Genomic DNA, 17,190 nt, shown 5'->3' with positions numbered 1-17,190 from the left:
CCACAAGACAGGGACACTGAATGAGTTAACAGTCATTATTTATTAGAAATACATGTTTGCTGTTTACAATTCTTCAGATGCACATAATAGGCTAGGCTACTGTACAATTCATTCATTCATTACAGTATGCACTCTAATGCCGCTCCAAAAATGTAACATTGCACATACATGCATGTAGGCTAGACTACAAGTCAAAAGTCTGGGATCACATGCCTTTATTGATGGAAAACTGATATCAAATCATTGCACCTTGAGAGTACCCTCCTTTACTCCAGACAGAGGTATCAGATCATTTGTAGGAAGTGGTAGATGAAGTTTCTATCCCATTTTTGAAATGGAGGGCCCTTTGAGGTCACATCAAGCAGTGTAGCCTAGTTATAATAATGATTCATTAGTGACTAAAACAAAACATATATACTGTATGTTGACTCTGCAAAACTGATGTAAACTGCTTATGTTGTGTCCAAAATATGTCTTAAAATATAACACCATTATCAGGGAAAATGTTAATTGCTTTAGGCTATGCCGCTGCAAACAAACTGAGCTATTAAAACAGTACTCTGCCATATTTGTTGGCATAAATGGTGGATTTGGTCCCACCATTTAAGACAACACCACAATTGAATTCACATCAATTTTATCGGACCTTTATATCGCTTACTGACCAGAAAGACAGTGAGAGAGGACTAGTGTTTATGACCTCTGAATAATCTCCTTCATAGATTGCATGCTCTGACTCAAACAAGAACTCTGAAAAGCAACCTTTGATTGTGAAGAATAACCCTTGTGAGTAAAATGAGTATTCCGCTGGTTTAACAGTATCCATGAATAGACAAATGCCCTATAGCAAATTCTCAATATACTGCAGTGAGTGGCCCCACTTTAAGGTTGTCAACCTCAATAAAAGAGTGCAAAACACGTCTTGGAAAAAAAAATCCCCTTAAATCTACAAATCAGCTTTTCAGTTGCACAGATTGTGGTATGCCTGTGTTATATGGAATTGTTGAATGATGTGTATTATCCAGACAAGGCCATTCCTGGTCATTAACTTTTTTGACTGTGTCAGAAACTGCTGCAAGAGCTGAGGCTAATTCAGTTCAGACTCCACCCTGTGTATCATCAACACCTAACAAATCTCAATACTCCAAGACCTAAAATACTCCCCAAACTCTATTAGTATCATTTAGAAATGTGTCCACTCAATCAAATGTGCCCTCGGTCTCAAACTATAAAATAATATTCAGATTGCAAGTTTACATTTCCGTATGGTGCATCAACAGCAAAATATGACAATTCTGCATTTCCATTACATAGACAGATACACACATTGTCTTTCAAAATGGAGCCACAGGAAGAGACACAAATGTCACAAATCTGAAAAACAGTTGACTAACATTTGACAACTGACAGGTCCAACTGACATTTGACCTACTGACACAGAACAATTATTCTCCTTCTTACAATCCGAGTCATTCGAGAACAAGAAACACATGGCAGATAGAGGGAGAATGAGTTTAAAAAAGAAAAAAAAAAAGGTTTACAAAATATGACTAGCTGATTAGTAAGACACGACTCATCACGAGGACATCAGCAGGATCAGTTATACAATCACAATATAGTAAGGTATCAATAGAGCTTAGTGATGTATACAATCGGCCTGCCGTTAAAGCTAAAGTGCACCATGGGTGTAGTAGAAACATGAACTGAAAAGTCACTGGTGTAAAGTCATGTGTACGGTGAAACCAATGAAGCCCTAAATAAACAGTGGGACAACTTTCATAGCAGTTGCTATTATGTCTCTCAAGAATATGTGGCCATCACCATTAAGCCCAATTCACACCAAAGATTCCTGACATGACGAGACCAAATTGCAGCAGTGTGAATTAAATGTTGCATGTAGTTGCAAGCCGTCACAAGCCGTCGCAGAGCATTCAACATGTTTAGTCGCAGTTGCAAGGTTTTAGAGCGCCGTGGCTCGTCTCGTTTCGTCTCATCGGGAATCTTTGGTCTGAACCCTACTTTACTACAGCCCTTAAGCCCGGCGCCCACCAGAAGCGGCGTTCAGCGGTGTTCGGTGGTCTGGGCTTGCCGCGCAGGATTTTAGAATAGTTTTCTATCTCTGTGCGGCTGCTGCGCGGCAGACGTTTCCAGTGGGCGATGCTCCATTGAAAACAATGGAATTCTATTTTTTTTCGTGGCGCGGTGCACCGCGTACGCTTCTGGTGGGCGATGGCCTTTACAGTCGTCCTCAGGACCATGCCATTGCAATAAGCGGTGGCCAAAGTGGAAACATGATTTTAGCAATGACAGGGGAACATTTTCAGACATTAGCCAAGGCCCACGAATATTTCATGGAAAGATGAATAAGAGAACATGACCTGAGGGAATAAGGGAATACTGGGCAGAAGAAACAGAAATATGCACAATTCAGTTCATATTAACATCACAGAACTTTTCCATTACACTGGTTCTCAGTGATTAAAGCGTTTTGTCCCCTAGTTTACTCTCTCTTCATGAGTAGTCTATATTTACATTTCTTCTGTGCAAAAAGTCTCAATATACGAATACTACAATAATGATTATTTTTTTACCATGCTATACTTAAAATGTAATACCACATGATATTGATGCCAAAGTCTGGATATAAATGTCACAAGTGGCATTTCAACAAGGAATTATTTTCTTGTTAGAGGAAAGTAAATGCCAAAGGAGTATAAAAGCCATCGCATCCTTTAGACCGACTGGGAGGAGTAAATGACCCCCTTTCACATGAGTGTGTGTGAGTGTGTGTGTGTGTGTGTGTGTGTGTGTGTGTGTGTGTGTGTGTGTGAGAGTGTCTGGATTGTGTGGTGTTGGAGTTGAGCTGGTATAGATGAAAGACCCCTCAGGGTCATCTGATTCCTGAATTTCAAAGCCCCTCCCCGGGCCATGTTACCCCTGACTGTAAAGTTTAAATCTATTGCTGTCATATGATACTGTTTTCCTGGTCATTCGCACGCAGGCAGTTAAAAGGAGGTTAGTTTAAATTGAATCTTTCCCTGTATATCCACATTCTTGAGAGAAGCCCCCCCCCCTACACACACACACACACACACACACACACACACACACACACACAGACACACACAGACACACACACACACACACACACACACACACACACACACACACACACACACACACACACACACACACACACACACACACACACACACACACACACACACACACACACACACCCTATACCTCCCCACCACCACTATCACCAACAGTCTGCACCTCTCAGCTGGTGATGTGAATAGAATAGTTCACAGTCTTGGGAACAGTCATGTGTCAGAGTCAGTCATCACTGAGCACCAAACAGTTATATTTTAACACGTGCCACTCCACTGCTCACTGCCAGGAAGCAGTCAGTGGAAATCCTCTGTGCTCCAGAGTGCTCAGCATATTTATCTGACATATTATAGCTGCTTGTGTGCATGCTTAATTGTTTGTGTGTTATGTTTCATGTGTGAGTGATCCTATTTTGCTAGTACATAAGCGTGCATCTTCATGTTTTATTCATAAAAGTACGGGTGTGTTTACTGCATGTGTAAAGCCTACAAGCCAGGCAACTGCTGCTCTATCTCTATCTGTGCGATAGGTAACAGAACCCATTCTGTTTCTTCATGCTGTAGTTGCTGTGGCAACTGGTTGGGTTGCATGCAGTACTGTCTCTGCCCTCTGGGGGCAGCAGTACTACAGTGCACGCAGAGCCGTAGGTGGAGAGCGAGCACCACCTCAAAGGACAAAAGGCAGCAGTTACCGCGGCAACACACAATGGAGCGCTGTTCCAGAGGACTTAGCTCATTATGGTCACCTCACCAATTACCACGGCAACATGTCACACATGCTCTTTGAAGCACATCTGAGACACGCACACATACACCCACACACACACACACACATACACACACACGCATACACACACGCACACAAATACACTCACTTCTTCAAATCCCTTACCTCATGACGAGACTAAAAGATAGCCATTCACACATACAATTGGTGAAAGTTCACACTCACATATGTTCTGAATGATCAGCTGACCTTCATGTCAGTGGAAACTGTGTGTGTGTGTGTGTGTGTGTGTGTGTGTGTGTGTGTGTGTATTGGACCATTGCGCAGTTCTGTTCATGAGGAGAGCAGTATTCACTCCACTGAGGGAGCAGGCAGACGCTCCAAAATCCAGGCGGTGAGCTCCTTGAGAGTGGCCTCTGCGGTGTCAGGGAGGTCATGGTGGAGAGCGTGGTATGCTCCCTCATAGATCTGCCAGATCAAACACACACACCAACACACACACACTAAAGGTTACTGTCAGGTCAAAAAGTGAAATTCTCTTTGATCAGAACAAATGACACAGAGTTATTTAGAGACATACTGTGAATCATGGCATGAGGCATGATGACACCATGGAAGTTTTCTTTTACCTTCAGTGTCTTGTCCGAGCTCTTGGCCTGGTCGTACATTAACCGGGAGCCACTGATGTCACACAGTTTGTCAACATCACCATGGAGAAGGAGGAAGGGCCAAGTGATGTCAGGAATGAGGCGCTGAATGCGATTGGCTGCCTCCATCAACTGCATTCCAAAGGACACTTTCAACCCGCCGTGGAAATTAAGCTCGTCAGTGTCGTAGGCCTCCACCTGCAGCACCAGAGCAGAGCTACAGTCAGCCACACTCACACCTACACAACAGCTTAAAGGGACACTTCACCGATTAGCATTAACTTTGTATCTTTAGAAAACCAGTCATGTTTTTGAATGGTCGTGCATCATTCCATCAGTTTGCCTTGAGATGGGAGAAATACGGATTTCAATGAAACCCATGAATAGGACTTCCTGCTTTCAATTATGTAAAATGATGATTTTTACATCATTGAAAGCAGGAAGTCCAACATTGAAGTCCGTATTTCTCCCATCTCAAGGCGAACTGAGGGAATGATGCATGACCATTCAAAAACATGACTGGTTTTCTAAAGATACAAAGCTTAATTCTAATCGGTGAAGTGTCCCTTTAAACAGCTCCCACAATATAATCTCTATACATTTTGGGTTTGTAATGAAAACTCGTGAAAGAAATGTACGCTTTCACCCGAGCAGTGTCAGGTGCACCAGTGGGACCTAGAATTTTTGTCAGGTGCACTCTTAAAAATTTGACCAAATTGGTTGCACTCTGGAACCCACATATCATTTGCATACATTTGGGGTTTGTGAGAAAGTTGACAAACACAATTCACATTCACTGAATTCCAGATGACATTCCTAATGTGTGTTTATGTGTGTCAGAATTGGTTGGCACAGAACAGCTAGGTAAAGGGCCCACACAGCTGTTGTGTAGGAGTATGGTTCCCTCATGACTATTCATACACTTAAATAAAGTCTCTGTTTTCTATTTCAACTGGGCTACGGCAACACATTTCATCATAATGCCAGCATGAACATACACACACATGCACAACAACGAACACAACCACTGGTAGCATTGCATGTTAAATGTATGCAAGTTCATATATATATATGAATATATAAAAATTCATATATAAATATATGTATAATCAGTGATAAGACTAAAGGTATAATAATCATATTATGCGCTCTGACGCTGGGGGTCATATATAATGTCCTCTGACGTTGGGGGTTGACTGGCCAAACCTAACCTACAGATCAAAGGCTTTTCATGCAGGCACACAAACACGACCTTTCACACACATTCTTTCGTACCTGTTTGGGGTCTCTGGAGACCCATTTGGACTGAATGGCGCCTAAAGAGAGATTGGGTATCATGTGATTCAGCAGTTTAGCCAGAAACACCTGCAGAGAGAAGGGAGCAGTCATGTCACCCTTTAGTGTGTGAGAACAGGCACAGAGAAAGAATGAGAAAGAAAGACAAGACGTCTGCATGTGTACATTTGTGTGCATGTGTATATTTATACTGTATATATATAAACACTGTATATCACTGTATATATATATATATCCTGTGGCCTCCCACAGGCGGTGAGATATATATATAATTTATAATTTATATAGGGAGAGGGAGAGAGAGAGAGACGTGTGTGTGTGTGTGTGTGTGTATGCATGCTTGTGTGTGTGTGTGTGTGTGTGTATGCTTGTGTGTGTGTATGTGTGTGTGTGTGTGTGTGTGTGTGTGTATGCATGCTTGTGTGTGTGTGTGTGTGTGTGTGTGTGTGTGTGTGTGTGTGTGTATGCTAGTGTGTGTATGCTTGTGTGTACCTTAAAAGGAGTGGCTGTCTCTGGGTTCATCAGCACCATAGGGGCAATGAGGACAACGCCAGCAAAGTCCTGTGGCCTCTCACATGCGGTGAGAATAGAGATAGCACCACCCTGCAGAAACAAACAATGCCGTTTACACACACACACTCACACATACACACACACACACACACACACACACACACACACATAAGCACATATGGACCCATAGTAACTATGCAGTCCTGTGTGGAGACTGATAACAGCACATGCAAGCAGGTCTTGGAGACCTGAAAAACTTGGAGAGCAAGAAAGGAATGAAACTCAAGCTTCACACAATGTACACTGAATGCTTTTGCAACACGGCTTCATTGTGCCTGTTCAATTATTTAAGGCCTAAAGGGAAACATACAATATCTTTCCGGCGTCGGCTCAAACAAACCTGACACTTGTGTTACTGTGTTACATGACTGCGGCTGTCCTAAATTAGGCTAGATACGAAAATGAAAGGCTGTATCATGCTCAAGCGATCATTAAGGCAAATGACGGCTCTTTGGACTACTAAACAGTGACAGAGGAGTCTTCACAGCCTTCCCTGCCTCTCCCTCTGGCACTGGGAACGATCAGAATGAAGTATGAATATTCATGAGATGTTTCAAAAGCGCTGCCTGCCATCAAGAAGCAGTTCCCACCAGAGCAGTGGCACCAGATAAAAATGCACAGTAAACACACACACACACACACACACACACTCACACAAAGCGCACACACACACATTCACATCCATACCGTCATTTCCCCGACTATTAACAAAGGTTTATGCATTGATTTTTGCAAAAATGTCTTCAGCTATGAAGTTAAAGCACAGGGGCGGGCAATACATGGGGATGTGTTTCTTTCCTTCATTCTTCTCATGATTACAGCACGATCTGACTGTGATTCACCAGGCTATTAGGCACTGCTGCTAATACACGGGTGCGGTTAATACATGTTTTTGTTTTTTTTTGTCATTTGCATAAAACATTGTCCTATGGTTTAAACGCAATGCCGCTAATATACAAAATATGCAATACTTTTTATTTTACTATCCGTTTTATTTTATGTATGATGCTATACATGTCCCTCACTTGCATAATGTCGGTTTGTAAGGTCCTTATGTAACCTCAGCGTATCTCATCAACTTGTAGGGGGTCGAGCACAATACACCCATTCACTCTTTAGGCCACAAAACACCAGATTCTGCATGTGCTAGTGTGTGTGTGTGCACGTGTTTGTGTGTGTGCGTGTGTGTGCGCATATTCAGTGACCTGATATTTGTTTATAACAGAAGAGAGAAGTGAGAAGAGAGACTTTGACTAAGGCACTGGGGACGAGGTCCATCTGTCGCTTATACTCCACTGCTCAGTGTGTGTGGTGTGGGGAGGTGTGTGTGTGTGTGTGTGTGTGTGTGCATGTATATGTGTTTGCTTCTGGACACTCCACTGCTCAGTGTGTGGTGTGGGGAAGTGTGTGTGAGCAATGAGCATTCAGCACATGCACACCTACAGCAGGAATTATTGGGAATCCAGTGACCCTAAATGACACCACTCTGTGAGCGGTGTGTGTGCGTGTGTGTGTGTTTGTGTGTGTGTGTGTCTGTGTGTGTGTGTGTGTGTGTGTCTGTGTGTGTGTGTGTGTGTGTGTGTGTGTGTGTGTGTGTGTGTGTGTGTGTTCATGCTAGCGTGTGTGAACTGCACGTGTCCGCTTTGGAATGTAAAAGGAACTGCAGTCTCTGGCTGTATAAACAGTCTCTCATTCTTTAATTGAATGGCCTCAACAAGTATTGGAATGTCATGTCCTTCCACAAAGACTCACACACACAAACGGTTACTATTTTCCATTCCCAAAAGATTGCACAACCCTGAAACAAATGATTTTCAGGAATACTACTCATCGGAATGACTGGAAAACAAATATGACGGGTACACACAAACAAACACAGACTGTTCCTGTAAACCAAGCCTAGCAATTCTGCAATTCTGGAGCCTTTTCTCACGTACAGATTCGATAGCGATCGCACACACTGTAAATATTGTAAGCTCCATACTGTGTCTGTCCGGACGTACTGTACAGTGGGTACGGGTTGAGAATGCACCTTCTCCCGCGGGACTCCCGAAGAGATCCCGCAGTGCGTCAAGCCGATTTTTTTCGAGGCTAAGGCAATGTACCCAAACAACCACCAGGTGGCAGAAAGTTTCAACTGCATTTAATGATGAAGACCGCATATCCGTCAATAGTCGACTCCTTAATCTCATTGAATCATTAAAATGAAGGTGATGACTGGCGAAATCATTCAAACGACACTTCAATGAACCATTGTTGAAATGAATGAAAATGGTTATAGAAATCGCCTACAGCCAGCGTTATAAGAAATATATAAGTAGGCTAATAGTTAGTCTTCTTCCGTATTAAACAGATAGTCTACGGGACGCTCGTTCCGTAGGCTATTTTAAGGAACTACTCAATGCAGCGTTTCGTTATAAGAAATATATAAGTAATAGTTAAAGTCTTCTTCTGTATTGAACAGATAGCCTATGGGACGCTCTTTGTTCCGTATTTTAAGGAACTACTCAATGCACACACACTGGGTAAACTGGCGCGCTACAAACATTAAAATGTCCAATCATATTTATTTCTCTTTGTCGCCATGATATTGGGGGAAACGCGGAGAGGCGAGATGGTCAGTCCTCGTATTTTTTCTTCGCGTTTCGTTATAAGAAATATATAAGTAAAAGCCTTCTTCTGTATTGAACAGATAGCCTACGGGACGCTCTTTGTTCCGTATTTTAAGGAACTACTCAATGCAAACACACTACAATGCAAAACACACAAAGAAAACACTAAACATATAGCCTACAACTTAATGACACTTTAATGCAGCGTTTCTCAAACTATGGGCCGCGAAACGTGGAGACTGCTGCTGGTCCGCGAGACATGGAGTGAAATTAGGTCCGCTTCATCTGATAATTTGCTGCGCAATTGACCAAGCAACCGCGGACCGACAGAAAAAAAAGCAAACGTTGCTGCTATCGGGAGGAAATGCTTGCTAATTTGATGTGTTCAAACATAGAGCCATACAATTAGGTGTGTCTGTTATTATGATAATTTTCGAGCATAACTGCTTGTCCATAGCTCAGTGACAGGTGTTAATAGCCTTGCCATAAGCACTGCTGCAGGTGCTTCTTTTATTATGCGGTTAGAGCATAAGCGCTTACTCATATAGACTATAACTCAGGGACAGGTGCAAAACCACCAACTGGGATGGATCGAAGGGCAAGCAAGCACTGCCACACAACGTGAAGGCCTTTGTGTTGTCAACACTAAACAGAAAGTTAAACACTAAACATTAATAGGCTATTAATGTCATAACTATTAGGCTATCATTAGGCTTAGGCTACTATGCATGGCTGTAGGCAGCTTTGAGTCCACTGAGATCTGGACCTCATCGGTTTTGAGAGCTGGAAATGCATGTGTTTGCTAAATATCGGTTGTTGTGCATGTTGCGTTCGCGACTCGGGGAAGTGAAAGCAGTTCTGTAAAGACATTGCAAGTTTTCATGCGCAGCTGTAGCTGATTGTGAAAGCCGATTGGAAATACATAAGTTTAGAGCGAACGTTTCAACTATGTTTGCCATGGTAGACAAAAATACTCAAATAAAACAATAGCCTAAAAAATAACTGCATGCATAATGGACACGGCTCTATATCCTAAATAATTTTCGAGGTTCGCCATTTGGTAATATGACCTATTCTTACTGACAATAATTTAGATTGAGCACAACTAAAGTTGCACGAAGGCAAAATACAGTCCTAAAAGCCTATTCTATATAGCCTGGCCAATATTGTAGATGTGCAATAAAAGCAGCATTTGCGTGCGTGCTTGCCGGTGAGGTGTAGCCTACAAAAATGAGCATAACATCTGATTATTAAAGTATGGCTATAGGATGGTTGGTTTAAAATTCAAGTGTAGTAAAAAAGTTTGTGCACATCCCCGGTCAAGGTGCAGAACAAGAGTAGGCTAAATCATAAAAAAAATGGAAAAAGGTTCGCACACTTGAAATCCTTCTTTTTTGATTTTATTTTATTTTCTTTATCACAAAGGAATGACGTTTCGACCGTGTGGTCTTCTTCAGATTAAAATTCAAGTACGTGCGTTATTTAACCCCTCGAGACCGACTGCAGTCTGCTGACACAGCCAGACGACTCTCCCAACCCATTCATTCGTTTTGGCCGATATAACCCATTCATTCGTTTTGTGCGTATATAGATTCCTGCATGCTGCATTACCGTGACCCTTAGCCTACCTTGTGGATGATTTTTTCTCATTGGAATACAGCAGGACAGAATGCCTTTTATCTAACAAACGCAAAAGCTGAGATTGTTGGAAGGACTAGGCTACTCAACAAACTTGTTTTTCGTTTCTGGGAGATCTCGTTATCGTTTTGGATTGTCGAATTTTTATACTTATTGTTTGGACTTATGGACAATGAACTTTGAGGGGTGGTTGTTAGTGCTTTACAAAGCTTTGTGTTAATAAGTGTCGGTCCTCCTATCCTTCAGCTCACTGCGCGATGCAGTTGCGCATAGTGGCCACGAAGTCATTAACTGTTTACGACACAATACATGATATTTGTGTTTTTCGTGTTACTCTTGATTATAATAAGAGGCAAATTGTTACAGGACAACTTAAACTGACTTCCCCAATGCTTCCCCGCAGCACATTACATTTTAATATAGGATGAACAAAGTATATGGACTTGCTATATTAAATCCAGTAGCCTAATAATTCTATGTGCCACGTCCGATTTCGCAAGTGATGTAGTAGGCTACGTTTAAACATCGACAAACGTCTGTGAGACTACCCATTTCATGAAGAGCAATTGTCTTGTGCGATCATTCCCCCTCCCCCACACTTGTCTAACCAGTTCACTAGACATTATAGCCTACCTATATGCTGCATTGAGGACGATTGCCTCCCTTCCCCCTCTCTCTCGACAGACACTTCCTGACACTAGGGCTCGGGATCAAGACATCAGAACTTCGCGGGCACAGCCACATTGGCAGCTTCACTCCTTAGTTTACTATGGATTACTATGGATTTACTCCCGCCTTTTAGTGTGTTCCTGTTACTTAGTTTTTGCCTTCTTGGTCGTATGTTGCTGTGTAGTGGGGTGTAACAGTGCAACCCACGATCGCAAGAGGAAAATAATAAATCGCTACTATATTTCTGCTTCTTGTCTTGTGCATCTGAATGAATGGATATTACGTTCAGTGCGCTACCAAATGGCGGCGATATTCCTAGAGTTCAAGGCGTGTGCCCGAGCCCTATTATGTAAATGTAAAAATGTGTGTGTGTGTGTGTGTGTGTGTGTGTGTGTGTGTGCGCGCGCGCTGAACCACGAATTCACATATTAACTTTTCTTTTCAGCAAACATCGCAATCATAAAAAAAATCGCAAAACTTTTAAAAAAAATAATGCCTCTTGTCTTAATGGGTTCCGGAGGTTCGTAGAGTAAGTTTTGAACCCCGGTCGCTGACGTGTGATTAAGATGCCTCATCCAGTTACGCCACCGTTCGAGTAGGCCTATCAATATCTTCGCACTTAGCCAAGAAATATAAAGGATTCAGTCAGTCGAGTTCATTTATTCGCAGCATGCACTTGAAACGCCGATCAAAAGTTCTGACATGTTAAACTGACGTTAGTCATTAATTCACCACATGATTAAAATGCTGTTATATTGACGCACAGTAGCCCACGGTAGTCTATGTCTATCTCTGAATCAACATGAACATGCATAACGAGATCCATATATTCTAAGTTGCTAGAAACTTCTTTTGCGGAACTAGGCCTACTAGTCGATGGTTACAATGAATCACCCTCACTGCCCTATCGCATATCTGACCATCCATACAATGTTACAAAATGCGCGATCTTCTCCATGCATGTAGCCTACGGTTATAAGTAAAGTGACATGATAGGCATGTATGCCTATTAAAGATATTTCTGTTAAATACATTTTATTTTCAGTTGTCAAAAGTGGTGGGGACAAAATCTGTGATAAAGTGCTGGGTAAGCTACCCAGCGTCGCCGGTTAAAATGAACATGCCTCCGTTTTAAAATAGCCTATAGGCCTACACATTTCTAAGTATTCCTAGCATAAATGTAGCCTAAATGTCCATCTTGTCCATCTCTTTCGTCTTCGCCTTGACAATAATAGCCTATTCACGGAAATGCGGTTTGTAACCGTAATGAATTAATGAATTAATCTAAGGTTGCCTATCGAGTCTTTCAGGTTGAATTGAAGGCTTCTAAAACCATTTTCATTAATTTCAACAATGGTTTATTGAAACGTCGTTTGATTATAATTTCGCCAGTCATCACCTTCATTTTAATGATTAAATGAGACGGATTAAATGAGACGGATATGCGGAGCATTTCTCTCCCTCTCCATTGACCAAAACGTTGCTCTGGCATCTCTGCTGGACTGACTGAGTTATAGGCTACGTCGAGTGAGAGAGCCAGCTGTGAGGTAGGCTGTAAAACATTCGAAAACTCTGAAACTGCAATCTGACATGCCGAGCGTGATGTCTCTTTTCTCCGCTCGTCACCAGCGCGGTGTCCTCGGGTTTTTCCATGAGCCGAACCTTCATATTATTAGGGCGGTCTATGTTGCCCCCTTGCGGTTGCAGTTTTCCCGATGCTTCGGGAGTCCCGATGTGCGGGAAAGAAAGGAGCATTCTCAACCCGTACCATCTGTATGTGTCATTGGTTCGAACCAGGACAATCTTGCTATTCTTGGCTGATTATTTAGCGAGAGAAAGAAAAGGGCAGGGCGACGTGTGTGTCTGTGTGTCTCTGTGTGTGTGTGTGTGTGTGTGTGTGTGTGTGTGTGTGTGTGTGTGTGTGTATGGGTGTGTGCATGTATGTGTTTGCTTCTGGACACTGCAGGACGCTCTTTGTCTGGCCCCCAGGTGGTTTCCTGTGTTTACATTCTTGACGTCATGGTGAACTTAAAAGAGCAAAGGAAGCGTGTGAAGAAGGAAAGATGCTACAGATTCTTTAGGACTCTAACTCCCAGTTCAGCTCCAGTTCTGTTGACCAACGTTGAGGAGCATTGAAGAACTGTACCGTGCAACGCGGATGCAGACAACTGTTAGCTCTTTCTGCATCACACAGCCCCTTTGACTCCACATTTTTATTTAGAGTCCCGTTTAATTTATTCACTGAAACCATGAATCCCCAGTGCTGGAGGAGGTCCCAGTGCTGCAGGGCATAGGGTTCCCTCACACGGTGTCATCATCAGAATCTGCATCCGCATTGCCACTAGATCATGACCGATAGATCATGACCTTCTAGCTTCTTGTGCTGGTTCAGGTGTGCATAGAGTCCAGTCCTGTAGCACTGGGTCATTTTGAGCATTTTAAGTGCTTACTCCTCTCTTATTCCAATCCATTTGGGCTAGAAAGGTATATCTCAGTTTCAGAGAGAGCTCTGAATGCATTCTGTGCTAGTGAGAAAATCTCCAACTCGACTGGACGGTCCATGTTTTTTTTTGTCATCACATCTCTGAACGCTGATTGGAATATTTATCAAAGAGCTTGGACAAAGTAACACAGTATCATAGTTTTTAGCCGTAGCTGATGTCAAACAGTTGTCAGCTGTCAAATACAATTTCAACATGGTAGTTTAGATAACCATGGTGCACATGGTGCAACAGGCTTGGCAGTATTGGCCAAAATGTATTGGGCGGTTTAATAAAACTTGATGCAGACTTCTTAATTTGGTGTGCCAAATTTGTTTTTCCGATCAGTTTTTGTAACACCATTTTGCAGTAAATGTCCTAGTGCCAGGTAATAAATGCATGTCACTTTGTAGTGTGCTGTTGGATTCACCCATCATTCTCATCAAGCAAGTCTTGTCATGAGGGTTTGGCTCTCATGGCAAATAAAGTTCTGGTTTGCAATGAGTAGATACTAGTGGTTCTGACCACGTAGTGGTGATCCCTCTTGATGGTGTTGGTCCAGACAGTAGAGTTCGAGGCAGACTATATTTAGGCCACTTTTTTTCCAGCACCTTCCACGTGGGCTGCTCAGTCAACAGTGCAGCAGTCAAACAGTCCCAGGGCTTAGCAACTGATGATACACCCACCCGAGGGCCAGACTGTGGCTGAGAGCTCCTGCATGGAAGTCAGAGTGCTGCCCCCCTGTCACCACACGGTGAGCACCGCAGGGCTTTACTGTAAACACTGGCTGTTTACAAGGCCTGATCCCCTTCCCTATCGGGAGGATGCCTGGCCTGCCCTGTGCGTGACATCTTTTAGCATGGGGAGGCTCATGTGACCACAGGCCTCACACGGCCCTTGGCTGAATACAATGGCATGGAAAATCCTCGACGATTGCGGACCCTCCCTGATTGCAGCCTTCATCCGCCTTCAATTCCATTGTGACCACGATCATCAGTTCCACTGGTCAGGTCTTTTGCTGGACTGTGCGTTATCTGGTGCCTCTCCCCTCGACATGTCCACCTAAGGTGACCCAACCCGGGGCTGGACTCCAGAGGGACTGGGCTGCACAATTCAGCCGTGGTGTACTGGTTAGGGCTTCGGGCTGGTAACCGGTGGGTTGCCGCTTCGATCCCCGACCAGTCCACCACGGCTGAAGTGCCCTTGAGCAAGGCACCTAACCCCTCACTGCTCCCCGAGTGCCGCTGGTTGGGCAGGCAGCTCACTGCTCTGGATTAGTGTGTGATTCACCTGTGTGTGTGCTGTGTGTGTTCACTAATTCAGTTAAATTGGGTTAAATGCAGAGAAACGAATTTCCCTCACGGGATCAAAAAAGTATATATTCTATTGTATTCTATTCTATTCTATTCTATCAAATGTTTTATCTCAATCACAATTTTTTTTCTACCCACAATTAAATGAACATGATTGACTAATATTACAATGCATGCTCCGTCTGTAAAACACTCTGCAGCAAAACAAACCAAGCCCTCTCTAAACATGTCTGACTGTGTGCCTGCATGCGCCAACTACAGCTGCTTCCTGCACCGGACGGCCTGAAGTTTTGACGTTATTCATCAACAAAACCCCAAAAGACTAAACTTACGAACAAGAAGACACATAAACAGACCACAAGGAAAACAACAACAGACAGATGAGTCAGAGCAGTTCAGAGCAAAGTGCAGGACAGGAAGGCAGAGAGAGTGCGGGGGGTGAACAAGAACTACTGTACCACTTTGTTACTTTCCATCTGAAGATGTCATACACCAACACACACACACGCACGCATGAAGGCACACACACACACACACACACACACACACACACACACACACACACACACACACACACACACACACATATTATATGTATATGGATATTATAGAGTATATGTTGCTCTTTGTTTTACCATAGAGTGGCCTATGATGAAGACGGGCAGGTTGGGATGGCGCTCTCTCATGATGCTGATGTGTTGCAGCGAGTCTCTGATGAAGATCTGAAAGTCTTTAACATTCATCCGCTCTCCCTCACTCTGACCATGGCCCACTAGACAGACAGAGAGAGAGAAAGAGAGAGAGAGGGAGAGAGACAGACAGAGAGAGAAAGAGAGAGAGGGAGAGAGACAGACAGAGAGAGAGATTGCATAATGCACTTATATTTTCTTTTCTTTGTGATATTGATGTTATTTGTATCATTACTGTAGCTTTGGCAACGCTGTAACAAACAGTCATGCTAATAAAGCACCCTTTGAATTGAATTGAATTGAATTGAGAGAGAGAGAGAGAGGGAGAGAGAGTCAAATGTCAAATTCAACTAGAATATCAATTTTTAGCAGCTAGCATTTGATTTCATAAAAACAGTGTTTAGTAAGTAGCAAAGAGAATAGAGAGATCAACAGTGGAGAAATTGGGGACAGAATGGATAGCTTTCACTCACTTGACATGGGAAATGCAGAGGAACTACAAAGCGGCCAAATTTAGCTCAGAATTAGTTTGGATCTGAGTTCAAGACACCGCTGAGTAATGTTCACGCCTATCTTAGCTGGCACACTACAAAGGCACTCCCTCATGCCCTCTCTGTGAGGACTGCAGTGTGCGCAGCGGTAGCCTAATGCCACCCGCTCACACGCCGGTCGCCATAGCGCAGGGGCTGTGCGGGAGCTCGGAAACAACACATTCCTTTGGAATAGAGCCCTGAGATCATGTGATGCATCTGGAATGGTGGGCTCCAACTAAGACCTCGGCCATGCCTCCAGATGCAAAAGTCCATTCCAACGCTGGCATCTGCCATGTCAAGACTAGCTCTGAATCATGACATCTGAATTATGTCAACAGATGCACATGGGAACATTTGTGAATGAAACTTGACAATCGGTGAGGACTTGTCATGGTCTTTTTTATTATTATTATTATTATTATTATTATTATTATTATTATTTTAAGAGCATGTCTGGGCATAACTTGCCATCATTTTGGAAATGGAAGTGAAATCCACTGCTGATTAGCCTTCATCTAAATTTTAAATCTGGTTATAGGATTGCAACTGTGTGTTGCACAAGCTGGATTTATCATGATATTTCATAAGAACTTTGTTCCTTCTCCCTGAGCGGCTATCATACTTACAGGCTTAACCAAGCCTTACACAGACAGACTACTGTAAGTAATGCTTTACTAAGAAAGTCCTATGAGAGATATGAGAAACCAAACACATTGAGATGAGCAGTTGAGATGAGATACATGTAAAAGAGTAACAAAAGCAACTGGGAAGGAAGTAGCACAGGTTGTGGTTGTGTGACTGCGGCCGTGTACGTGACTAACCGTGGTCGTGAGCGAACAGCAGCAGCGACTGTTTGGTGAGCGTCTGGGCCACGTCATTGTAGGCCCCGCAGTGTTCTCC

General features: G+C 43.1%; 1 protein-coding gene across 2 annotated transcripts in view; it reads right to left on the bottom strand.

Moving 5' to 3' along the window:
* Positions 1–21: 21 nt before the first annotated feature.
* mgll (monoglyceride lipase) overlaps positions 22–17,190 on the bottom strand; it is a 26,461-nt gene continuing 9,292 nt past the window's right edge. For both annotated transcript variants that reach the window (XM_062541088.1, XM_062541087.1), the window contains 6 exons: positions 17,112–17,190; positions 15,704–15,840; positions 6,276–6,386; positions 5,763–5,852; positions 4,470–4,685; positions 22–4,308 (listed from right to left, as the gene is read on the bottom strand). The exon at positions 17,112–17,190 is cut by the window's right edge and continues 28 nt beyond it. In XM_062541088.1, the coding sequence (XP_062397072.1) occupies positions 4,192–4,308; positions 4,470–4,685; positions 5,763–5,852; positions 6,276–6,386; positions 15,704–15,840; positions 17,112–17,190 (750 nt within the window). In that variant the 3' untranslated portion in view covers positions 22–4,191. The remainder of the gene's footprint in view (positions 4,309–4,469; positions 4,686–5,762; positions 5,853–6,275; positions 6,387–15,703; positions 15,841–17,111) is intronic.

Source organism: Sardina pilchardus, chromosome 7 (assembly GCF_963854185.1).
Source record: "Sardina pilchardus chromosome 7, fSarPil1.1, whole genome shotgun sequence".
Taxonomy (NCBI): domain Eukaryota; kingdom Metazoa; phylum Chordata; class Actinopteri; order Clupeiformes; family Clupeidae; genus Sardina; species Sardina pilchardus.
This window is presented reverse-complemented; position numbering and strand designations above follow the sequence as displayed.